The 27378-nt window shown below is 42.4% G+C and overlaps 1 protein-coding gene across 1 annotated transcript in view; it reads right to left on the minus strand.

The window, feature by feature from the left end:
• Nucleotides 1-24158, minus strand: part of LOC128698924 (uncharacterized) — a 37040-nt gene extending 12882 nt beyond the window's left edge. Inside the window, exon 1 of the mRNA XM_070096882.1 lies at nt 23973-24158. Coding sequence (XP_069952983.1) covers nt 23973-24110 — 138 coding nt within the window. The 5' untranslated portion in view covers nt 24111-24158. The remainder of the gene's footprint in view (nt 1-23972) is intronic.
• Nucleotides 24159-27378: the final 3220 nt, after the last annotated feature.

Consider the following 27378-nt stretch of genomic DNA (forward strand, 5'->3'; position numbering starts at 1 on the left):
CCATGCTACCACCCATGCCACTACCTCAGCTGATCTACAACAAAGGCCACCACCCCTTGCCCACCCACCACACCAGCTTCTACAACCACAACCTCCACAACCACCTGTCATTGTCCAGTACCCACCAGCAGACCGCACTTGGGATTGGCAGGAAGCTGTCAGTTTTGTTCCAAATCCCCACAAGTTTGATGAAAGCCAAAGTGGAACACGACCATGTTGTACACTGGGGAACAATGCCACTGAACTGGAATGTTTCGAGTTATTCTTTGACGAACCCCTGATGGAAATTATTGTCAGGGAAAGCAACACATACTACGAGTACACCATGGCAAACAATACTTTCACCAAACTCACGGCTACAGAGGTGGAAGGAGACAACCGTGGCTGAGATGTATTTTTTCTTTGCCACAATGATGCTTATACCATATGTGTATAAGCACACTGTGAAATCATACTGGTCAACAGACCGCCTGATTGCAACCCCAGGTTTCAGTGATATAATGGGAGTGAATCGATTTGTGCTACTATTACGTATGCTTCACTTCTCGGACAAAACCAGGCCTGACAGAAACGACAGGTTATATAAGATTAGGAATGTGTTTGTGTATCTGAAAGAGAAATTCAATATGTATTTTTATCCCTTCAGGAAGCTTGTAATTGATGAGTCTTTAATTCTGTTCAAAGGAAGACTCTCTTTCAAGCAGTACATACCAGGTAAGAGGAAACGCTTTGGTATAAAGTTGTTTGTGCTTTGTGATTGTTACAGTGGTCTGGTATTGGATATTATTGTGTACACTGGAAGTTATACATTGCAAAATACTAAGAGGTTATTGGGCATCTCTGGTGATATGGTTAGAACAATGATAGGACCATACCTTGGTAAAGGGCATGTATTATATACTGATAACTGGTACACAAGCCCCTCACTCAGTGATTTTTTTTGCGAGTGAACATGACAGATGTGTGTGGAACAGTGTGTGCAAATTGTAAACATATGCCCAGGTTTGACGCTGGCACTCGTAGAGGTGAGGTGCAGGCATTTGCTACCAATGACATAATGGCATTTCGGTGGCATGACAAACGTGATGTCACACTGTTGTCATCAGTTCACCCTAACGAAATGACAAACACTGGCAGGCAGCATAGAGAGACAATGAACCAATTCTAAAACCTGCAGCTGTGATTGAATACACCCTCAATATGCGCTCAGTGGACAAATGTGACATGCAGATTGGGTTTGCTGATTGTGTTCGCAAGAGTTATAAGTGGTACATAAAACTCTTTTTCCATCTTCTGGACATTTCCATGCTCAATGTTTATAATATGTATAAGATGAGGACCAGAAACAAACCATCATATGGCGAATTTGGTTTGTCTGTCATCAGACAAATAGTATTCAAGTACCAAGGAACAACACCTGCAATAGACCGCCCACTAAATTATCAATAACTACCTTCTTGTCTGAAGCATGGTGATCACTTCCTAGTAAAATTGCCTGCAACGGCTTTCAAGAAAAAGGCTCAGAAAAGGTGTTACGTCTGTGCACATACAAAAAAAAAATGCCCACAACACACAGACACTCATTTTATGTGTGAAGAGTGTAAAACACCACTGTGCATGACACCAAGTTTCAAAGACTTCCACGGCTGCAGAACCTCTAGAAACATTCCCTGTGACTGTATATGTGTATATAAAATATAGATAAATAGTAATAAACAACATTTCATATCGTTTGTGTGTGTAAACAACAATTATAAACAATATAAGGACAAGTGTTTGTGGAGTTATTGTGTAGTAAATAAATAGAAAAAAATGATAAAATAACGTTAATATTGGTCTCACAGGCAATAAAAGTTACTTGGAAAAAAAAAATTAAAAATAATAGAAAATATTACCTAAAAAACAAAAACAAACAATACCGGGTGACGGCAGTCGGCGATGTTACCATATACCGGGCATTTTCTGTCAACTTCACGCCTCCATATCTCGGTAAGTATTGATGGTAAAAAATTTTTTGTTTAGCCTATAATGTTTAGAAAAAAAAAAACTATCTTTTCATAAGAAAAAATAATTTTTTTTTTTTTGAAATTTGGTGGACCCTGAGAACAAGTCTCGGAGAGGGCCTGTGGGCCCTGAAAGGTTTAATGTTGATAAAAAGAAAAGCATACAATGCAAAATAAAAATTGTAGATGCAGTTATTTATTTCTGACTTAGAAAATATGTACTATTATTATTATTTCCCAGAGGAACTTATAATAGCTGAAAAATCAGAATAATCCTACTGTACAAAATAAAGGATTGTATATTATTGATTCTTCATTTTTATTTGTTATTAGCATTTTCTCTCAATACAAATTATAAAATACCACTCAACACTGGAAAATAAAATTCAGAGAATCACATACATCAATTCAAATGATTTCCTTTTGTCACTTTGTTTATTATTTGTCATATGGAGACAATACAGTGAGAGACATTTATAAACAATAATAAAATTTTGTGTGCTACTTAAAAATTATTTCTTATAATTTGTACATAGTAATTTTTTAACCTGATCAACCTCTTCTTTCACACTTAAAACAACTGTAATGATCAACAAATATTGACAAGAATATACAGCAGGACCTCCATATCCATGGGGATACCAAAACTGAAGATATCAGAGAACCCTATACAGCCTCTCCTCACTTAGCAACGTACTCACTTACCGACGACTAGGACTTACAACGGGCTCTGACCAGTACTCATACCTAAATAATGTACAGTGGACCCCCGGTATTCGATGGCATTGGTATCTGATAAATCCAGTATTCGATGCATTTTAACGCAAAAATTTCACCTTGGTATCCGATCAAAAACCCGGTATTCGATGCGATTCGTACGAGACGTGTCCACGTGTGGCCTGAACTGCCCCATGTGTGCCAGTGTTTACAAGCCAGGCAGTGTGTGCGCTTCTAAGGATACATTCGGTACATTTCATATCACTGTTTTTGGTGCTTGCTTCTGCAAAACAAGTCACCAGGCTAACCCTGAGAAGTGTATGCCAGTTGAGGAATCCATTGTGGCATTGGGGAAGTCCTTGGGGTTGGAGGTTAGTGAGGAGGATGTGGAAGAGTTGGTGGAGGAGGAAAATGACGAACTAACCACTGATGAGCTGCTAGATCATCTTCAACAGCTCTGGTGCTCTGGTGGCCTGGTGGCTAACGCTCTTGCTTCACACGGCGAGGGCCTGGGTTCGATTCCCAGCCAGAGTAGAAACATTGGACGTGTTTCTTTCCACCTGTTGTCTATGTTCCCCATCAGTAAAATGGGTACCTGGGTGTTAGTCGACTGGTGTGGGTCGCATCCTGGGACACTGACCTAATTTGCCCGAAATGTACCGAAATGCGGAGCATAACAAGGGACTTTCTATATAGTAGTATGTCATTGTTGTCAGCTAGGACTGTATACCTTGTACATGTACTTGTAGTAAATAAAGATATTATTATTATTAAGAGGCCAGACCTGAGGAAACTGCTTCGGAGGAGGGGATAGAGAAATTGAGGAAGTTGCCAACTTCAAAGATTAAGGAAATGTGTGCAATGTGGCTTAAAGTGCAAACCTTTTTTGATGAAAATCACCCTGACACAGCTACTGCAAGCTGCGTTGGCAACCTGTACAATGACAATGTTGTGAACCACTTTAGGAAAGTCATAAAGGAATGAGAGGTACAGGCCTCTATGGACAGATATGTTGTGCGACAGAAGTCCAGTGACTCTGAAGCTGGTCCTAGTGGCATTAAAAGAAGGGAAGTAACCCCGGAAAAGGACTTGCTACCTCAAGTCCTAATGGAAGGGGATTCCCCTTCTAAACAGTAACAACTTCGACACTCTCCCCTCCTCCCATCCAATCAATCATCACCAGATCTTCATTAAAGGTAAGTGTCAATTATTCTATTGTTATTACGTATTCTATTGTTATTGTTGTTATTGTAATTATTCTATTGCATTAAACTTAATATTTCACGTGGTAAAATTTTTTTTTCATACTTCTGGGTGTCTTGCACGGATTAATTTGGTTTCCATTATTTCTTATGGGGAAAGTTGATTCGCTTTTCGGTATTCGATGAGCTCTCAGGAATGGATTAATATCAAATACATGTACCGGGGGTCCACTGTATATTAGAGCTGATTTCCTCTATTCTGCTTATTTCAATATACAGTACACTACTGTATAAACATTTAAAAATACAGTGGACCCTTGGTTATTGTAATTAATCCGTTCCAGAGAGCATGACCAATGCCAAATTTGACTATTTCCGAATTAATTTTTCCCCATAAGAAATACAGTAGGGCCCCGCTTTATGGCATTTCATCTTACGGCATTCTGCTAATACGGCAATGTTAAATTATGACCAAAATTTGCTATACAGCAAGCGGTCTTTCAAATACAGCACGCCACACCCGGTGACCACATCTATTATGTCTGGAAACTTTCCAAAATTTCAAGTGTTTTATAGTTATTGCATATTTTATATGTACTCTGATAATTATACTTATGTGTATCTGTACCTAAATACATACTTACACACTGTGCTGGTGTGCAGGTACACATTAAAATTGCTAAGAGTCTCTCTACTCATGACGTCAATAGTACGTAATAATCATCATTCTTGGGCACATTAAATGTCTTATTTTACATTATTATTATTATTATAATCAAATAGAAGCGCTAAGCCACAAGGGCTATACAGCGCTGCAGGGCAGGAAGGAAGCAAGGGTATCAGGTGGCAAAAGGGAGAGGGATGATTACTAGGTTACGGAGAACAGCAGGGCAGTGGATAGTGAAGGGATAGAGGGTAGCAAGAGATTGAGGGAGAAAGGGCTGAGGAGAGTGCAGAAGGTATCATCATCAGAGTTTGTGGAGTAAATCAGTCGTTGTCAAGAAGTCAATGAGAGAGTCAGGATTAAAGGAGGGTCCATCAGCAAGAAGGGAAGGTAAAGAAAGAGTAGTAGAGCAGAGACGACGTTGGAGGTAAATTCTGCGTGCTCGTTGATAGAGAGGGCAGTCTAACAGAATGTGGCTAACCGATACTGGAACCTGACACTTCTCACAGAGAGGAACAGGGTGCCTCTTTATGAGATACCCATGAGTAAGACGAGCGTGGCCAATGCGAAGACAGGAGAGAGTAGTCTCCCAACCTCGACACTGGTGACAAGAAGACGGCCAGTAACCTATACTCAGTTTAATAGATTGAAGTTTGTTACCGAGCAGAGTAGACCAACGTTGTTGCCAACGGGTGTGAAGATGGGTAGCGATTGCAGCAAAATAGTCCGTAAATGGAACACCTCTACAGTGGACCCTCGACCAACGATGGCATTGATTAACGATAAATCCGACTAGCGATACATTTTAATGGAAAATTTTTGCCTCGACTAGCGCTAAAAAACCCGGCCAACGCTATTCATTCCGTTCGAGACGCATCCACTTTGGCCTGAGCGCGCCTTACTTGTCCCATGGGTGCCAGTGTTTACAAGCCAGCCAGCCACCGTGGTCACTTCCAAACATACAATTGGAACATTTTATATTATCACAGCCTTTGTAGTGATTGCACCTGCAAAATAAGTCACCATGGGCCCCAAGAAAGATTCTAGTGCCAACCCTACAGCAAAAAGGGTGAGAATTACTATGGAGATGAAGAAAGAGATCATTGCTAAGTATGAAACTGGAGTGCGTGTCTCCGAGCTGGTCAGGTTGTATAGTAAACCCAAATCAACCATCGCTACTATTGTGGGCAAGAAAACGGCAATCAAGGAAGCTGTTCTTGCCAAAGGTGCAACTATGTTTTCGAAACTGAGATCGCAAGGGATAGAAGATGTTGAGAGACTCTTATTGGTGTGGATAAACGAAAAACAGATAGCAGGAGATAGCATCTCTCAAGCGATATGTGAAAAGGCTAGGAAGTTGCATGACGATTTAATTAAAAAAATGCCAGCAACTAGTGGTGATGTGAGTGAATTTAAGGCCAGCAAAGATTGGTTTGAGAGATTTAAGAAGTGTAGTGGCATTCATAGTGTGATAAGATATAGTGAGGCTGCCAGTTCGGACCACAAAGCAGCTGAAAAATATGTGCAGGAATTCAAGGAGTACATAGACAGTGAAGGACTGAAACCTGAACAAGTGTTTAATTGTGATGAAACAGGCCTGTTTTGGAAGAAAATGCCAAGCAGGACATACATTACTCAAGAGGAAAAGACACTCCCAGGACATAAGCCTATGAAAGACAGGCTTACTCTGTTAATGTGTGCCAATGGTAGTGGTGATTGCAAAGTGAAGCCTTTATTGGTGTATCACTCTGAAACTCCCAGAGTGTTCAGGAAAAACAATGTCCTCAAGGCTAATTTGAGTGTGCTGTGGAGGGCAAACAGTAAGGCATGGGTCACTAGAGACTTTTTCTATGACTGGTTACACCATGCATTTGCCCCCGATGTGAAAAATTACCTAATTGAAAAAAAATTAGACCTTAAGTGCCTCCTGGTATTAGACAATGCTCCTGGTCATCCTTCAGACTTGGCAGAGTGACTTTCTAGGGACATGAGCTTCATTAAGGTGAAGTTTTTGCCTCCTAATACCACTCCTCTCCTGCAGCCCATGGACCAGCAGGTCATTTCCAACTTCAAGAAACTGTACACAAAAGCTATATTTGAAAGGTGCTTTGTAGTGACCTCAGAAACTCAACTGACTCTCTTAGAGTTTTGGAAAGATCACTTTACCATCCTCAACTGTGTAAACATTATAGGTAAGGCTTAGGAGGAAGTGACTAAGAGGACCTTGAACTCTGCTTGGAAAAAACTGTGGCCAGAATGTGTAGACAAAAGGGATTTTGAAGGGTTTGTGGCTAACCCTGAGAATCCTACGCCAGTTCAGGAATTCAATGTGGCATTGGGGAAGTCCTTGGGGTTGGAGGTTAGTAGGGAGGATGTGGAAGAGTTGGTGGAGGAGGACAATGAAGAACTAACCACTGATGAGCTGCTAGATCATCTTCATCAGCATGAGGCCACACCTGAGGAAACTGCTTCGGAGGAGGGGATAGAGAAATTGAAGAAGTTGCCTACTTCTAAGATTAAGGAAATCTGTGCAATGTGGCTTAAAGTGCAAACCTTTATGGATGAAAATCACCCTGACACAGCTACTGCAAGCCGTGTTGGCAACCTGTACACTGACAATGTTGTGAAACACTTTAGAAATGCCGTAAAGGAACGGGAGGTACAGGCCTCTATGGACAGATATGTTGTGCGACAGAAGTCCAGTGACTCTGAAGCTGGTCCTGGTGGCATTAAAAGAACAAGGGAAGTAACCCCAGAAAAGGACTTGCTACCTCAAGTCCTAATGGAAGGGGATTCCCCTTCTAAACACTAAGAAGATCAACACTCTCCCCTCCTCCCATCCCATCAATCATCACCAGATCTTCAATAAAGGTAAGTGTCACGTAACTGTGCATGTCTTCTTCAGTTTGTGTGTATTCAAATTAATATTTCATGTGGTAACATTTTTTTTTTTCAATACTTTGGGGTGTCAGGAACGGATTAATTTGATTTCCATTATTTCTTATGGGGAAAATTAACTCGACTAACGATAATTTCGACTAACGATGAGCTCTCAGGAACGGATTAATATCGCTTGTCGAGGGTCCACTGTATATGAAACTGGTAGGTCATGTACTGCTGACCGTGCAGCAGTGTCTGCCTGTTCATTGCCCTGTACGTCAACATGACCACGGACCCAACAAAAAACAATATCTTTATGTTGGGTAGAGATGCGGCGTAGCCAAAGTTGGATACGGAGGACTAAGGGGTGAGGTGTATCAAATTTCTGTATAGCCTGTAAAGCACTAAGGGAGTCTGAGACAACCACAAATGATGACACAGGCATAGATGCAATACGGATAAGTGCTGTAAGGATGGCATACAATTCAGCAGTAAAAATACTAGCCGAAGATAGTAAATGCCCTTGTACGACGCTATCCGGAAACACTGCTGCGAATCCTACGCCGTCAGAAGACTTAGAGCCATCTGTGTACACAGCAATGGCATGAGAATGAGAGTGAAAGTGGTCAAGAAAATGAGAGCGGGAAGCGACCGTAGACAGTTGGGCTTTCGAGCAAGGGAGAGAGAAAGAACAGACTCGAACAGCTGGAACTTCCCAGGGGGGTAGGGAAAAGTGAGATGCTACATGAACAGAGAAAGGTGGTAACTGAAGAGAAGACAAGAGCGAATGTAGGCGAAGAGAGAAGGGATGGAGCAAACAGGGGTGGCGAACAAATAAAGAATGTCTACTAATATTGGTAACCATTCTATAAATGGAAGGATTGCAGAGGTCATGAGAGCGTACATAGTAGCAAAGGCAATGGGCATCACGGCAATCGGACAAGGATGGAACATTCGCTTCTGCATAGAGGCTCTCAACAGGGGAAGAGCGAAAAGCACCAAGGCATAAACGTAATCCTTGGTGATGGATGGGGTTAAGGCTAGAGAGAGTAGCAGGAGAGGCCACTGAATATTTCTGGTCACCATAAAAGAGTTTCGATAAAATGATGGTGGAATGTAGGCGAAGGAGAGTTCGACGATCAGCTCCCCATGAAAGATGAGCAAGGGTTTTAAGAAGGTTCAGCTGGCTGTGACAAGTTGCCTTCAGAGAGGCAATGTGAGGTTTCCAGGATAATCTACGGTCAAAGAGAAGGTCTAGAAACCTGACTGCATCACGTTCAGAGATATGGGAGCCATAGAGGTACAAAGGATGATCGGAGATGACAGAGCGTCTAGTGAAAGTAATTTGGTGAGTTTTGGTACTGGAAAATTTAAACCCATGTGTGGTGGCCCAATTGGAAACACAGTCGACCGCATGCTAGAGAGAATATAGCAAGGAGAAAAAGTGTTGTGCTCAGAACACATCCCTGGGGGACACCTTCAGCTTGGATAAAGTCCGGGGAGAGCACATTATTAACCCGAACCCGGAAATGTCTGTCAGTTAAAATGTTCTTAGGAAGGAAGGTAGATTGCCTTGGAGGCCTAAGGAGTGGGCTTGGGCCAAAATATTATACCTCCAAGTTGTGTCATATGCCTTCTGAAGGTCAAAAAATATGGCAATAACCGAGTGGTTATTCACAAAGGCATTACGAACATACGTATCCAAGCGCAGTAAGGGGTCTATGGTAGAACGGCCCTTACGAAAGCCATATGGACTAGTGGAGAGACTGTTGTGTGTCTCTAAATACCACATTAAACATCTATTTACCAGACGTTCCATCACTTTGCAAACTGCACCGGTAAGAGCAATGGGAGGATAGTGGGAGTCTTCATGTCCCGTAGTACCTGGTTTGCAGAAAGGGAGAACAATGGCAGATTTCCACAGCTGTGGAAGAACTCCTTGTGACCAAATAAGATTGAAAAGGCATACTAGGACTGCAAGGGCTGACTGATGTAAATGTTGTAGCATACGAATATGAATGTCGTCGGGCCCAGCTGCTGATCGGCAAGCTGAGAGTGTTGCCTCCAGTTCCTGAAGTGTAAAAAGCACATTATACTGTTCTTCTCTGAGAGAAGAAAAGTCCAAGGGTGCTAACTCTCTGGCAGACTTTGAGGAAAGAAACGAGGGGCATAGATGGAGCCCCAGAGAAATATGGACCAGATGATTGCCAATTTCAATGGCAACATCTAGAGGGTTTGCTATATCAACACCGGCAACCAGCAGAACAGGAGCCGGGTCAGGAGAATATTTACCACTCGGTTTCCGTACTTTTTTCCAGACTGCACTCATAGAGGAAGCAGAGGTGATGGTGGAAACAATCTCGCCAGCAAGTGCGTTTAGCATCACGGATGACACGGCGAGTGATCGCACGCTTCTGCTTAAAATCAAGAAGTCTCTCAGTGGTTCTATTGTACCAGTACCTGCCCCATGCAGTGCGTTTCAAACGTACTGCACGAGCACAAGCAGGAGACCACCAAGGCACGCATTTCTGAGAATGCCTGCCCGAGGTTTGGGATATAGAATGAGAAGCTGCGGTTAAAACTGAGGACAAGAAGAGGTGTAAAAGCTCATCAATGGAGGACGAAGAAGGAACCTCACTAAAAGCAGTTAGTTGTGAGTAAAGGTCCCAATTTGCTTGATCAAATTGCCAGCATGGATTACAATGAGGTGGTGAATATGAAGGGGAAGTAAGAATGATTGGAAAATGATCGCTGTCATGTAACTCCGGGAGAACAGACCAGGTGAAGTCTAAACAGCAGAGGAAGAGCAGATTGAGAGATCGATGCAAGAGAGAGTATGAGTACGAGGATCAAATGGGTGTGAGTGCCTGTATTTAAAACATGGAGGGGGAGGGAAGCAAGAAAAGCCTCTAGCTGAATGCCACGGGAATCACAGTGAGACCCCCCCCAGAGGAAATGATGGGCATTAAAATCGCCAAATAACAGAAGTGGCGGCGGTAATGACGAAACAAGAAAGGCAATATCTGGAATAGATAATGCTCGAGAAGGAGATACAAAGAACAGAGTGTATACCACCTATGCAAGTGGATACGGGCTGCTGTGTAATGCAGCGAAGTACGAACAAATAGCTGATGGTATGGAATATCAGTGCGAAGAAGAAGGGCACCTTTATTAAAGGTCCCATCAGGAAAAGGAGACGAAGAATACAATAAATTATAGCCTGAGATGGGATAGATAACAGCAGAGTGTAATTTTGGTTCTTGTAAGCAAACACCAACAGGGAAAAATTGGGAAAGCAACATCTGAAGTTCACTCCGATTACCCCTGAGGCCGCGTATATTCCACTGTAAATAGGCCATGATTGGCAATAACAAAGATACTAGAAATCCGCAGGTAAAGGGTACCTACGGACTAGAGGGGTTAGAAAAGTCCACATGCGGCAGCAGCGGAAAACATTCAAGCAGCGAAGGAATGGTGCGCTACGAAGAAAAAAGTTGTGCAGATGGAGGAGAGGAAAGAGAAATAACAGAGGGTGGATCAGTGTCCATTGATGGTTTGGTCTCTGCAATATATTCAGAGATTGCTTCAAGTGTTTCGGAATTCAAAGACGTCGTATGGGAGACAATATTGGAGGTGGAAGGGGGAGGATGAGTAAAGATTGGAACTGTAATGGACTGTACCAAGGTGGGGGGGGCAAAAGGGTGGAGGGAACTGGAGAAGAAGTGTGGGAGGGGACAGAAGAGGCAGAAACCTGGGAGGTGGCAGAAGAGGAAGAAACTTGGGAGGGGGAAAGGGGAGGAAGGCACAGTATGAGGAGGAGGGTGAACCTCCACACTTGTAACAGAGCCAGTGAGAGGGGAAGAACCAGGTACAGAGACTGGAAAGGTAAAATGAGGAGGTGGAAGAAGGGAAGGAGGGGTTAAAGGAGCTTTTTTGGACTTCTGAGAAGTAGAGGGACGATTGGGAGGTGTCGTACGAGGTCTCGTCGATACCGAGGATTGTGAGGGAGAACACGAAGAAGCACGAACAGACTGAGGTGTTGAAGTAGGGACGTCTGAGCCCAGGACAGCAAAAGAATTAGATACAGGAGTGACTATGGGAGGGGTAACCACAGAGGAGGCTGCAGAAGATGGGACCCCAGAAGCGGGGGACGTTTTGAAACATGAGAATAAGAAACACGGGGTAGTCTCCCTTGGAGGCAGAGATGAGAAATTGCCATAGCATAAGGGAGACCTTCTGCCTATTTGAGGTAATGGATTTCCCGCTCATTTAAGTAGACCTGGCAACGGCGAGAGTATGTAGGGTGAGCCTCATGACAATTAAGGCAAGAGGGAGGTCGAGTGCAAGATGTATTAGAATAGTCATCAGCACCACAGACTGGGCATTCAGCTACAGATCTGCAATACTTCGCTGGATGGCCAAATCGCCAGCAATTTCTACACTGTTGGGGTGTAGGGATCACCTTTCGAAATTGTAACCTATGTCCTGCTACATAAATTGAGGATGGGAGTTTACGGCTGTCAAAAGTTAAATGAGCCACACTGCAAGGGTTTCTTCTCCGCCCGCGGGCAGGAAGAACATAAGTGTCTACCTTGAGGATTGGGAGATCTTGGAGTTCCAGCTGTTCAAGAACGTCATTGCCACATGTCTGGAAATTCTGTTGGACTATGGTATGAGGCAGAATGACAGTACCACTACAAGAATTGAGGGAATGATGCTTTTCAATAGTGACAGGGATAGTATTGATATGTGAAAGAAGAAAAAGATTATGAGCTTGGGTAGCATTCTGGAAAGTGATGATGCATGTACCGCTCTTAAGAGCATGAAAGGAAATATCTCAACAAACATGGCGTAGGAGTGCCTTGCCAATACTATGGTCGGAAAGATAGGCAATAGAGGAAGTCAGTCGTAAAGTGGAGAATTTAGTCCATTGTGCATTCTGAAACTGAGCGTGGAAAGGAAGTGCATGACATGTCGATCTTTTCTGAGAAGAACGAGAAGGTGGAGAAGTATCATCAGGTAATTGTCGTTGGCGTTTAGGAGTGGGACCGGAGTTGGTCAGACATGAAACGGGCTGGCAATTTGAAAATTGCCGCACCGTAGAAGGAGAGGCTGGAAGCATAGTCAAAGGAGAGCAGAGGTAAGACAAATAGAAGGAGTCAGTCGAGACCTCAGTACCTGAAGCGGGTGAGGAAACAGCACCAGCAAGAGGTACAGAGGCATTAGGAGTGTCCGAAGAGTGGTCAAAAGATGAGGCGGGGTCAGAATGGGGTGCTGTAACAATAAGGGGCCGGGGGTAGTGGGGTCATGGATTGGGTCTTCCATGGTTAGGTTACTTCTTTCTTTTTGTTTTTAAGAAAAAAAAAAAAGAAGAAAAGAAAATAAAAATAAAGAAAAGAATAAAAAAAAGGAGGGACTGGGGAGGGATAGTTCCTAGGAGGAATGAAAGGGCCAGAAATCTTCCTCCGTGCCCAAGAGGACCTCAGCACCGCAAGTAGCGCAGATGCAGCATGGAACCCGTGCCATACCCTACCCAGTAAACCAGCAATCTGGGATAGCAATCTCACATCTGCCGAGCTACCTCAGTGGACAAAAGAGTGGGCGGCTGGATATCCGCCACAAAGCATACCTCCTTTGGCCACCACCCCCGGAATCTGAAAGGCAGCCTCCAGAGATACACCCGTCACCCGAAAGACACCCTAAGCCACCCCCAGGGAGACCGGAGAGGGATTGGGACATCCCCAGGCGATCCAGATTCCACGGCAAACTACACCACTGCCAAGAACCTCAACGGAATAGGATGGACCCCAGTACCCTTTCCCCTACCCAGAAACTAGCGTGCCTGTGGGAAAAATCCCAAAGGCCAAAAAGAGGAAGGGCAAAAGGGAGGGGTGGGGAGGAGGAGGAAGAAAAAAAAAGGGAGGATGGGATAAGGAAGGGGGGATTGGGGGGTAATTAGGTTTGGTCAGAGGAAGGAGACTAACAGGTCTAATTCCTCAGACCAAGAGCCTCTTCACCACGCCAAGGAGCCCCCCTTGAAGAGGTATTTTACATTAACCTTTCCAGGGTCAAGAGGCCTTCTCCTAAACTCGTTCTCAGGGTGGAAAATTTTTCAGAAAAAAAAAAAAATTAATTAATTCTTATGAAATGATAGAGAACCTTTTTCCGATCATAATGACACCAAAAGTATGAAATTTTATGGAAAACTCATAGAATTATGCTCTCGCGAAGTTGGCAGTCTCAAAGATGTTTACGCATCGGCGATTTCGCCCAATTTGAGCCCTATTTTCAGCCTATTCCTCTGTACTTGTCGACAAAAATCATATTTACTTTGCTAGAACTCCATTTTTTCTATCAAATGAATACAAGAAACCACCCATTTACCAATTTCAACTATCCAATAAAGTGATTAGAAATTGGCAATTTTGCCAATTTCACACAAATTTCAGAAGATGCCAATTTCCAAATAGGGTCCAGAATAGACAAGACAGACATTCCTGACACTAAAATAGCAATTTCTCTGTTCATTAGTCATGTCCCCAGGCCCCTCTTACATTTCTTTTGCTTTCCACTTTGAATTTTTTTTCTCACAAAAAATAGATTTACTGTTATGCAGACTACTGGAGTAGTGTAGAAATGGTATAAATAATATCAGCACACTTGTGAAAGAATATTAGACTCACCAGTTGACGTGTATTGGACGCATAGCACGATTTGTTTACTTTTGAACTTTGGTAAAAATCGAACATTTCTACTACTTTGAGCTCAATTTCAAGGTACTTTTCATTGTGAAACCAGTCAAAACAATAAATACCACATGAAAATACAGTGCAAAGTTGCTGCTTTAATCCAAAAACACGGTCAAAGTTTTTTTTTTCTCATTACGCACTGTGTGCTGCAGGATTTTTTTTTTATACTGCACACACTGACCACATAGACCCATTCTTTCATATGTAGGCCTACCAGCTTTCTCTCGCTAGATCTGAAGGCGCTAGAATTTAGGCATTCTAGTACGTCAATAACCCTGGTGCGTAAGCCGTACTAGTACGTCGGAAACCCTGAAAGGGTTAATATAGACATTTTCATTAATCCATCTATGATATTTTCCTCAAAATTATATAAGAAACACATTACATAGCATATAAACATGATACATACACTCACAGAATAAAAATTGACGTAAATATAAATTTGTTTACAAAGCGGCTGTGTAGGTAGTGTTGGAAGAATTAAGTTTTCTCTAGTCAAACACTTGGGGACACCTGTAGAAAAATATTCCTTTCGTATGCCTTCACTCTATATATGGCAATTCACAACCCTTGTGGGTTTAACACTTTTTTATTATGATGATAATAATAATATCATCTACACTCTAAAAATGGTGTGTTGCATGAGAATGGGAGTGCTGCTGTTTGTTTATTCTGTACTAACTTGTACACAATGTAAGAGTATTTGTATTGTGAGGTAATTATTATTATAATAAAAAAAATATTGTGAGGTAAAAGTTTTACAAACTCTTACAAATGTACGCGAATGAACTAAAAGCAGACATATTAGTAAGCATTTATTTCACCTTACAAAGTGATCGCAAACTACCTGTTCAGTTTGTGTTCTTACATTGTCTGTACTCTGTATCTCGTTCTCTCTCTCATTTACTCTTTTGTTAACTAGTTGGCTCTCATTGACGATGGCATCTAAGCTTAGCTGTGATAAAAAGAGGAGTCGGAAGCCTCTTGCTTTAAGTGCCAAGTTAGAGGATGATAGTGTGCCATTCTGATTTTATTCAATAAACACCCTGCCACTTACCTCTCACACATTAATATTAATATTTTAAGGTAAGTAATAAGTGTACTCTGTGTGTATCTTACTTTTTATTGTATTTTTTTTTTTTGCCTGTTTCTATTGCTAACTTAATATAAGTTAGTGTAAACTTGTTGTCTGGCATTTATTGCATATTTTATATGTGCTCTGATAATAATACTTGTGGACTTGTGTGGCAGCCAGGTGGAGGGACAACATTACGTTTTCTCTGCTCAGCCACCAGAGAAAGCATGTATGAATCTGCGTTTGGCCCAGTCACTCCCCCACTCCGCTTTTGTTTACAATTTTCAGTATGAATTATTCATTACTTCTCCCTTCGTTTATGATGCCATCTAAAGGCAACTGTAGAAATTGTTAAATTCAGTGAACAAGGTATGGCTCTGGGCCACAGTGTAGGTAGCCGGTAGGTGTAGCCCAGGCGGGCTACCTACACTGACTTCCTACAAATAAATACTACTCACCTCTCTTCCTATATTAAGACTACACATATTTTAAGGTAAATAGTGAGTGTACTATATGTGTATTTTAACTCTCTGGGATATTTTAAATATCGTATATTAAGTAAGAGACCGGGACTACCTACACCTGGGCTACCTGCACCTGACTTCCTACAAATAAGTACTACTCATCTCTCTCCCTACACTAAGATTACAAATACGCTCCATTCTCTCTACATGTCCGAACCACCTCAACAACCCTTCCTCAAACTGTTGTCCAGAGGGCTGAGGAAGGGTTGTTGAGGTGGTTTGGACATGTAGAGAGAATGGAGCGAAACAGAATGACTTCAAGAGTGTATCAGTCTGTAGTGGAAGGAAGGCGGGGTAGGGGTCGGCCTAGGAAGGGTTGGAGGGAGGGGGTAAAGGAGGTTTTGTGTGCGAGGGGCTTGGACTTCCAGCAGGCATGCGTGAGCGTGTTTGATAGGAGTGAATGGAGACAAATGGTTTTTAATACTTGACGTGCTGTTGGAGTGTGAGCAAAGTAACATTTATGAAGGGATTCAGGGAAACCGGCAGGCCGGACTTGAGTCCTGGAGATGGGAAGTACAGTGCCTGCACTCTGAAGGAGGGGTGTTAATGTTGCAGTTTAAAAACTGTAGTGTAAAGCACCCTTCTGGCAAGACAGTGATGGAGTGAATGATGGTGAAAGTTTTTCTTTTTCGGGCCACCCTGCCTTGGTGGGAATCGGCCGGTGTGATAATAAAAAAAAAAAGTAATGAATGTACTGTGAATGTATTTTACTTTGTGCATTTTTAATGCCTAGTTCTATTACTAACTTAATATAATTTAGTGTAAACTTGTTGTTTGGCATTTATTTATTTATTTTTTTATTATCACACTGGCCGATTCCCACCAAGGCAGGGTGGCCCGAAAAAGAAAAACTTTCACCATCATTCACTCCATCACTGTCTTGCCAGAAGGGTGCTTTACACTACAGTTTTTAAACTGCAACATTAACACCCCTCCTTCAGAGTGCAGGCACTGTACTTCCCATCTCCAGGACTCAAGTCCGGCCTGCCGGTTTCCCTGAATCCCTTCATAAATGTTACTTTGCTCACACTCCAACAGCACGTCAAGTATTAAAAACCATTTGTCTCCATTCACTCCTATCAAACACGCTCACGCATGCTTGCTGGAAGTCCAAGCCCCTCACACACAAAACCTCCTTTACCCCCTCCCTCCAACCTTTCCTAGGCCGACCCCTACCCTGCCTTCCTTCCACTACAGACTGATACACTCTTGAAGTAATTCTGTTTTGCTCCATTCTCTCTACATGTCCGAACCACCTCAACAACCCTTCCTCAGCCCTGTGGACAACAGTTTTGGTAATCCCGCACCTCCTCCTAACTTCCAAACTACGAATTCTCTGCATTATATTCACACCACACATTGCCCTCAGACATGACATCTCCACTGCCTCCAGCCTTCTCCTCGCTGCAACATTCATCACCCATGCTTCACACCCATATAAGAGCGTTGGTAAAACTATACTCTCATACATTCCCCTCTTTGCCTACAAGGACAAAGTTCTTTGTCTCCACAGACTCCTAAGTGCACCACTCACTCTTTTTCCCTCATCAATTCTATGATTCACCTCATCTTTCATAGACCCATCTGCTGACACGTCCACTCCCAAATATCTGAATACGTTCACCTCCTCCATACTCTCTCCCTCCAATCTGATATTCAATCTTTCATCACCTAATCTTTTTGTTATCCTCATAACCTTACTCTTTCCTGTATTCACCTTTAATTTTCTTCTTTTGCACACCCTACCAAATTCATCCACCAATCTCTGCAACTTCTCTTCAGAATCTCCCAAGAGCACAGTGTCATCAGCAAAGAGCAGCTGTGACAACTCCCACTTTGTGTGTGATTCTTTATCTTTTAACTCCACGCCTCTTGCCAAGACCCTCGCATTTACTTCTCTTACAACCCCATCTATAAATATATTAAACAACCACGGTGACATCACACATCCTTGTCTAAGGCCTACTTTTACTGGGAAAAAATTTCCCTCTTTCCTACATACTCTAACTTGAGCCTCACTATCCTCGTAAAAACTCTTCACTGCTTTCAGTAACCTACCTCCTACACCATACACTTGCAACATCTGCCACATTGCCCCCCTATCCACCCTGTCATACGCCTTTTCCAAATCCATAAATGCCACAAAGACCTCTTTAGCCTTATCTAAATACTGTTCACTTATATGTTTCACTGTAAACACCTGGTCCACACACCCCCTACCTTTCCTAAAGCCTCCTTGTTCATCTGCTATCCTATTTTCCGTCTTACTCTTAATTCTTTCAATTATAACTCTACCATACACTTTACCAGGTATACTCAACAGACTTATCCCCCTATAATTTTTGCACTCTCTTTTATCCCCTTTGCCTTTATACAAAGGAACTATGCATGCTCTCTGCCAATCCCTAGGTACCCTACCCTCTTCCATACATTTATTAAATAATTGCACCAACCACTCCAAAACTATATCCCCACCTGCTTTTAACATTTCTATCTTTATCCCATCAATCCCAGCTGCCTTACCCCCTTTCATTTTACCTACTGCCTCACGAACTTCCCCCACACTCACAACTGGCTCTTCCTCACTCCTACAAGATGTTATTCCTCCTTGCTCTATACACGAAATCACAGCTTCCCTATCTTTATCAACATTCAACAATTCCTCAAAATATTCCCTCCATCTTCCCAATACCTCTAACTCTCCATTTAGTAACTCTTTTCTCCTATTTTTAACTGACAAATCCATTTGTTCTCTAGGCTTCCTTAACTTGTTAATCTCACTCCAAAACTTTTTCTTATTTTCATATTATAATAATAAGGTAAAAGGACCCCAATGGAAATAAGTCACTCTGACTTTTTTGGGTTATCCTATGTTCTCTACACATATCCTGCTATGTATGATAATCTATGTAACTGTATTTGTGTATACCTGAATAAACTAACTTACCAGGCCAACCCACCCACACATAATATTCTATAACATTTAAGCATCCCAAAGCGATAAAATGCACATACAGTTCACTCATTACTTACCTTAAAATATTTTTAGTCTTAATGTAGGGTCAGAGGTGAGTAAATGTGATAAAATGAATAAATGAGAGAGAAAGAATGAGTACATGAGAGGACACTTGTGGAGTTATGTAAACAAACCAGGTGGACGCGAGTTTTGTAAACAAACCAGGCGAACCCGTCTGGTTTGTGTACAAGTTGTCTCTACATTGATGTGGTAGAATAAATAAAGAGAAACACTCCCATTCTTGTGTAACACCATTTTTAGAAGAAATGACGCTCTAAGTGAAGGCATATGAAAGGAATAATTTTCTAAAGTTACGCCCAGTAACACATATTCTCTTATGCTGGACTAGAGAAAACATTATTCTTGCTGTCACTCATACAAGCTGTCTGGCTACCACATCTCACATTTATATTTATTTATTCTACTGTGGGGTGTATTTATCATCTTTATATGTAACGTATAGTGTTTATTATATATTTCTGAAAAAATAATATACGTAAATGGAAAACGTGCATATTAACGTAATATACGACACGATTAGTGATTATTATTGAGTATTTTTATCAAGCCCATGATGACACTCTTCAGGTCGCTTGTTCTATCTAGGCTGGAATATTGCTGCAAGGGAGATACATGATTATATACACCTGGAAAATCCTAGAGGGATTAGTACCAAACTTGCATACGAAAATCACTCTCTCCGAAAGCAAAAGACTCGGCAGACAATGCAACATCCCCCCCAATGAAAAGCAGGGGTGTCACTAGCACGCTAAGAGACAACACAATAAGTGTGAGGGGCCCAAGACTGTTCAACTGCCTCCCAGCATACATAAGGGGGATTACCAATAGATCCCTGGCTGTCTTCAAGCAGGCACTGGACAGGCACCTAAAGTCAGTACCTGACCAGCCGGGCTGTGGTTCATACGTTGGATTGCGTGCAGCCAGCAGTAACAGCCTGGTTGATCAGGCCCTGTTCCACCATGAGGCCTGGTCACAGACCGGGCCGCAGGGGCGTTGACTCCCGGAACTCTCTCCAGGTAAATTAATATGGCATCTCGAGACATAAGAACATAAGAAACATAAGAAAGAAGGAACACTGCAACAGGCCTACTGACCCATGTGGAACAGGTCCATGTCCCCCCCCCCCGGATTAAACCAATGACCCACCCCCCGGATTATCCCAATGACCCACCCGGTCTGGTCATCTCCACTCAATGATGAAGCACTGCACCAGACCCAGCAGCAGAAGCTAGTCAAGTCCAACTCACACCCACCCACACCCACTCATGTATTTATCTAACCTATTTTTAAAACTACACAACATTTTAGCCTCAATAACTGTACTCGGGAGTTTGTTCCACTCATCCACAACTCTATTACCAAACCAGTGCTTTCCAATATCCTTCCTGAATCTGAATTCTTCCAACTTGAAACCATTGCTGCGAGTCCTGTCTTGGCTGGAAATTTTCAGCACGCTACTTACATTCCCTTTATTTATTCCTGTTTTCCATTTATACACCTCAATCATATCCCCCCTAATTCTACGCCTTTCGAGAGAGTGCAGATTCAGGGCCCTCAGTCTATCCTCATAGGGAAGATTTCTGATACATGGGATCATCTTTGTCATCCTCCTTTGTATGTTTTCCAGAGGTTTTATATCCATTCTGTAATACGGTGACCAGAACTGAGCAGCATAGTCTAAATGAGGCCTAACCAAGGATATATAGAGTTGAAGAACAACCTGAGGACTTCTATTATTTATACTTCTAGATATGAAGTGAAAGTTTTTCTTTTTCGGGCCACCCTGCCTTGGTGGGAATCGGCCAGTGTGATAAAAAAAAAAAAAAAAAAAAAAAAAAAAAAAAAAAAAAAAAAGATATGAAGCCAAGAATTCTGTTAGCTTTATTGCAAACACTAATGCACTGTTGTCTTGGTTTTAGGCTACTGCTAACCAGAACTCCTAAATCCTTTAATGTGTATCTGCATGCCAGTACAGTGTGTAAGTTTATTTAGGTACAGGTATACATAAGTATAATTACAGTGGACCCTCGACCAACAATTTTAATCCATTCCAGAGAGCTTGTCCTTAGCCAAATTATCGTTAGCCAAATTAATTTTCCCCATAAGAAATAATGGAAATCCAATTAATCCGTTCCAGACACCCAAAAGTATGAAAAAAAAAAATTTCACATGAAATATACAATTTCCTACAAAGAAAATGATACATGTACACTAAATACTACATGAAGAATAAATGACACTTACCTTTATTGAAGATGTAGTGATGAGTGATGAGATGGGAGGAGGGGAGATGATGGTGGTGTATTATTGTTTGGAAGGGGAATCCCCTTCCATAAGGACTTTAGGTACCAAGTCCTTTTCCGGGGTTACTTCCATTCTTTTTTTAATGCCACTGGGAACAACTTGACAGTCACTGGACCTCTGTCACACCAAAAATCTGTCCATAGAGCTCTGTACCTGGTGTTCCTTTAAGATTTTCCTAAAATGGGCCACAACATTGTTATTGTAAAAGCCACCAGCATGGCTTTCAATAGCTGTGTCAGGGTGATGTTCTCCCATAAAGGCTTGCACCTTTGTCCACATTGTACAAATGCCCTTAATCGTTGAAGAAAGCAACTTCCCCCATCTCTCTCTCCCCTCCTCTGAAGCAATTTCCTCAGTTGTGGCCTCTTGCTGTTGCAGATGCTCTTGCAGCTCATCAGTGGTTAGTTCTTCATCGTCGTCCTCCACCAACTCTTCCACGTCCTCCCCACTAACCTCCAGCCCCATGGACTTCCCCAATGACACAATAGATTCCACAACTGGCATAGGCTCCTGAGGGTTAGCCCCAAACCCTTCAAAATCCCTCTCTTCTACACATTCTGGCCACAATTTCCTCCAAGCAGAGTTCAAGGTCCTGTTAGTCACTCCCTCCCAAGCCTTACCTATAAGGTTTATGCAACTGAGGATACTAAAGTGATCTTGCCAAAACTCTCTTAGAGCCAATTCAGTGTCTGAGGTCACTTCAAAGCACTTTTGAAACACTGCTTTGATGTACAGTTTTTTTTTTTAATTTGAAATGACCTGCTGGTCAATTGGGCTGGAGGAGAGGAGTGGTCTGAAGGATGAGCAGGAGCATTGTCTAATACCAGGAGGCACTTGAGGTCCAATTTATTTTAGAGGAGGTAAATTTTCACAGTGGAGCCAAACACATGATAGGACAAATCATAGAAAATGTCCCTAGTGACCCATGACTTACTGTTTGCCCTCCACATCACATACAAATTAGCCTTGACAACACTGTTTTTCTTGAACACTCTGGGATTTTCAGAGTGATACATGAGTAGAGGCTTCACTTTGCAATCCCCACTAGCATTACTACACATTAGAGTTAGCCTGTCTTTCATAGACTTGTGTCCTGGCAGTGCTTTTACTTCCTGTGTAATGTAGGTCCTGTTTGGCATTTTCTTCCAAAACAGGCTTGTTTTGTCACAATTAAACACTTGTTGGGGTTTTAATTTTTCAGTGTCTATGTACTCCTCTAATTCCTGCACATATTTTTCAGCCGCTTTTTGGTCACACTGTGTATGCCACTACGATTCAAACCAACCTTTGCTGGCCTTCAATTCACTAACAGTACCACTAGTTGAAGGCATTTTTTTAACTAAATTGTCATGCAACTGCCTTGCCTTTTCACATATTATTGACTGAGAAACACTATCTCCTGATAATTGCTTTTTGTTTATCCACACCAATAACAGTCTCTCCACATCTTCGAGCATTTGCGATCTCTGTTTTGAAAACATACTTGCACCTTTTGCAACAGCAGCTTCCTTGACTGCCTTTCTGTTGGCCAAGATACTAGCGATGGTAGATTGGGGTTTGTTATACAACCTGGCCAGCTCGGAGGCATGCACTCCACTTCCATACTTTGTGATTATCTCTTTCTTCAATTCCATAGTAATTCTTGCCCTTTTTACCACAGGGTTGGCACTAGAATCTTGCTTGGGGCCCATGGTGGCTTATTTAGCAGTTACAAGCACTAAAAACACTGGAATAATACAAAATGTATTGCAGGTACACGTGGAACCATTCACAGTGGCTTGTAAACAATGGCACACTAGCTGAAGGCAGGGCAGCTGAGGTGCGCTCAGCCTGGATGGACAGGCGGACACATTTGGGACGAATGTCCTTACCCGAATTTTTCATCGAGCCAATATTTTTACACAAAAATGCATCGTTGCCCGAGTTTAACGTTAGTCGATGCCATCGTTCGTTGAGGGTCCACTGTATCAGAGTACGTATATATAAAATATGAAATAACTTTTAAAAACACTTGAAATTTTAGTTTCCAGATACAATGGAGAGACGTAGTGCTTACGGAGCTCACGGAGAATGTAAACAAACTGGGTGGGGCACGGTGACCATATTAGAGTCAGGTGGGGGGAGCCGTATAGTTTTGGTCATAATTTGAAATGACCATATTAGCGAAATGCCGTAAAGCGAAACACTGTAAAACAGGGCCCTACTGTATAAATAACATGCTGAAAATGTCTAACCAAGATATTACTCTCAGCAATGTAATAAAATTAGACAAATTTAGATGTAGGAAGGATACAGGGAAGTACTGGTTTGGGAATAGGGAATAGAGCTATAGATGAGTTTAACTCCCAGGAAGCATCACTGATGCAAGAACTTTGATTAGCCTCAAATACTGTAGGTTGAACAGGTATATAAGTGGGTGTGGTTGATTGTGAATTGTATCTCGTCAGCATTGGCCAATACAGTCTTTGTTTACGAGCTACTACAAGGTTTAACATACAATTCAAGAAAATATTATATGGTGCACGACTCAAGAAATCGTAATGACACGATTGCAAATAAACCATACCCCCGGCCGGGATTGAACCCGCGGTCATAGAGTCTCAAAACTCCAGGCCGTCGCGTTAGCCACTAGTGGCTAACGCGACGGGCTGGAGTTTTGAGACTATGACCGCGGGTTCAATCCCGGCCGGGGGTATGATTATATGGTGCAACATAATTTAAGAGGGTAACCCCAATTTCTTGAATCAAGAGCCTTCCAGCAATAAAGCACCTCACTTGGTTGGGTATTTTATTCAAAGAAAACTCTTATTCACTTACCTTTAGCACCTTCTTGTGTTCAGGAAAGGTAATGGTGAGATCGGACAAGAAAGCTGAGGACCTGAGATATGTCATGCGCTCTCTTATATTGGCCATACGGCACTGCCAGCGCTTGCTGCTTAATGTGGGTGCTGTCATTGCCACCGAAGCCCTGCAAAATGATATATTCAGTAGTAAACTCTTTGATATATCAGACCAATAGGAGGGAAGCGGGTGGCCAATAGTGGCAATAGTGGCGGACAAAGGCGTTTTGCTGCAATTTTTCAACTGTGCAATAACCAAAATGTGGCAAATAAAATCACGTAATATAACGGTCTACAGTAAATACATCCCATTTCCCAGGTGCTGTATGATCCTTACGGTTTGTTGCTTTTGAACTGTAAAATTTCAGTATACTGTACTTCAGTGACATGGATGAAAATCTGCTGGGATAGTAGATTTGGAAGCAATGGGCAATGGACATTGGTTACAGATTTGTCTGCTATTGTTGTTACTACCAAATTTAGATTTTTACGTACAACACTTCGTAAAATTAACTTTACACAGTCCCATTTGTGGGTGTGGAAAGTATTTCCCCAGCTCAAGCTGCCACCTTGCTGTGGGTCAGCGGGGGAGACCTCCCGCCATCCCCAGTGGCCTGGTGGCTTGGTGGCTAATGCTCCCGCTTCACACACGGAGGGCCCGGGTTTGATTCCCGGCGGGTGGAAACATTTCAACACGTTTCCTTACACCTGTTCTCCTGTTCACCTAGCAGCAAATAGGTACCTGGGTGTTAGTCGACTGATGTGGGTTGCATCCTGGGGAACAAGATTGAGGACCCCAATGGAAATAAGTTAGAGTCCTTGATGATGCACTGACTTTCTTGGGTTATCCTGGGCAGCTAACCCTCTGGGGTTAAAAATCCAAACGAAATCCTATCTTATCTTATCTTACCCCTGCCACCCCCATCCCAGCCTTCGTGAATACGTGTCCAGTACAAATGCTCCCTACGAGCTAGCTGTGTTTATGAATTGTTTTGATCTTTTAATTGCCATATCTTGTATCTGCCACAGTCATGCCACCCAGTAGGCATACCAATGTTCCAAGAAAAGGTATAAGCGTTTAAGTCTTTGAGTTAACAAAGAAAACAGAGATATTAGACAAGAGATAGCCTGTGGCCGTAATGAAGCATCAGTTTGTACAATTAAAAAGAATGAGGTAAATATACGAGTGTATGATGAATAACTGACTGACCGACTTGACTGACCAAATGCAAACAAACCATACCACAAGCGGGGATAGAACCCACGATCAGAGTGGCCAGCTGGCCCAGACTTGACTGGACTTGACTGACTTAAAGTTAGACTTTTTCACTGAGAGGACCCTGACAAATCTAGCAGTGCTCTGAAACAGTGTCTAGAGCAGCTGATACTTTACCGTCAGCTGTATATGGTACTGCAAGGTAAAATAGAACAGAAATCCACTACAGAATTTATGCACACTCCAGTACAACCATCAACTTCAGTACTAGAACCTCTACCATCCGCCTCAGCCCGGTAGGGCCACAGCATAACTCTTCACACTCATCGATAAACTCCAGCACCCACAATATAAGGTAAAAAGCACTATTATTTCTGTTGCATTTGTAGTCTTAGGCAGCAAAAATAACATAATACACCACGACAATGAACAACAATTACATATTCACTTTTATTTTTGTGAGATCTGGAGGTTGAAAAAATAGTTGTTTGGCTTTTTTGGGGCTCCCAGGAATGTAACCCTATTTTTCCCACAAGTTCTTCAGTTTATCTAACATGGATTTACCTTGCACTGCATTTTCAGGAATGTAACTAACGTGTAATATAACGGTCTATGGTATTTATTTATTAACACATCAGTCGTTTCCCACCAAGGTAGGGTGGCCTGAAAAAGAAAAGCTTTCATCATTCACTCCATCACTGTCTTGCCAGACTACAGTTATAAAACTACAACAGGACCTACATTACACAGGAGGAAAAAGCACTCCTAGGACACAAGCCTATGAAAGACAGGCTAACCTTACTGTTGTGTAGTAATGCTAGTGGGGATTGCAGAGTGAAGCCTCTACTCATGTATCACTCAAACTCCCAGAGCATTCAGGAAAAACAATGTCCTCAAGGCTAATTTGTGTGTGATGTGGAGGGCAAACAGTAGGGCATGGGTCACTAGGGACTTTTTCTATGACTGGTTTCACCATGTGTTTGGCCCCACTGTGAAAAATTACCTCCTGGAAAATAAATTGGACCTTAAGTGCCTCCTGGTATTAGACAATGCTCCTGGTCATCCTTCAGACTTGGCAGAGCGAATTTCTGGGGTCATGAGCTTCATCAAAGTCAAGTTTTGTTCCTCCTAATACCACTCCTCCCCTGCAGCCCATGGACCAGCAGATCATTTCAAACTTCAAAAAACTGTACACAAAAGCTATGCTTCAAAAGTTCTTTGAAGTGACCTCAGACACTCGACTGACCCTAAGAGAGTTTTGGAAAGATTACTTCAGTATCCTCAGTTGCATAAACCTTATAGGTAAGGTTTGGGAGGGAGTGACTAAGAAGACCTTCAACTCTGCTTGGAGGAAACTGTCGCGAGAATGTGTAGAAGAGAGGGATTTTGAAGGGTTTGGGGCTAACCCTCAGGAGCCTATGCCAATTGTGGAATCTACTGTGGCATTGGGGAAGTCCTTGGGGTTGGAGGTTAGTAGGGAGGATGTGGAAGAGTTGGTAGAGGAGGATGATAATGAACTAACCACTGATGAGCTGCAAGAGCATCTGCAACAGTAAAAGGCCAGACCTGAGGAAATTGCTTCAGAGGAGGGGAGAGAGAAATTGAGGAAGTTATCTTCTTCAAAGATTAAGCAAATGTCTGCAAAGTGAGTTGAACTGCAAACCTTTATGGACGAAAATCACCCTAACACAGCTATTGCAAGCTGTGCTGGTGACTATTACAATGACAATGTTGTGGCCCATTTTAGGCAAATCTTAAAGGAACGCAAGGAACAGAGCTCTATACACAGATTTGTTGTGCGAGAGAGGTCCAGTGACTCTCAAGCTTGTCCTAGTGACATTAAAAAACACAGAAGGGAAGTAACCCCAGAAAAGGACTTGCTACCTCAAGTCCTCATGGAAGGGGATTCCCTTTCCAAACAATAACAATGTCCATCATCTCCCCTCCTCCCATCCCATCACTCATCACTAGATCTTCATGACTTTGTCAATGGTCCAAGTCTGGCCGAAACGTCATCGTAAGCTTCTCTCTTTTATGTGCGGGTTATTTGTGTGAAGAACCCCATATAAACCTGAACACCTGCTTTAAGATTCTCATAATTCCTTGCCCCGTTAAGGGGTAAACTGCAGCCACATGCCAAACCTTACTGTATAGTAACGTGTTTACC

Source organism: Cherax quadricarinatus, chromosome 55 (genome assembly GCF_038502225.1).
Source record: "Cherax quadricarinatus isolate ZL_2023a chromosome 55, ASM3850222v1, whole genome shotgun sequence".
Lineage (NCBI taxonomy): Eukaryota > Metazoa > Arthropoda > Malacostraca > Decapoda > Parastacidae > Cherax > Cherax quadricarinatus.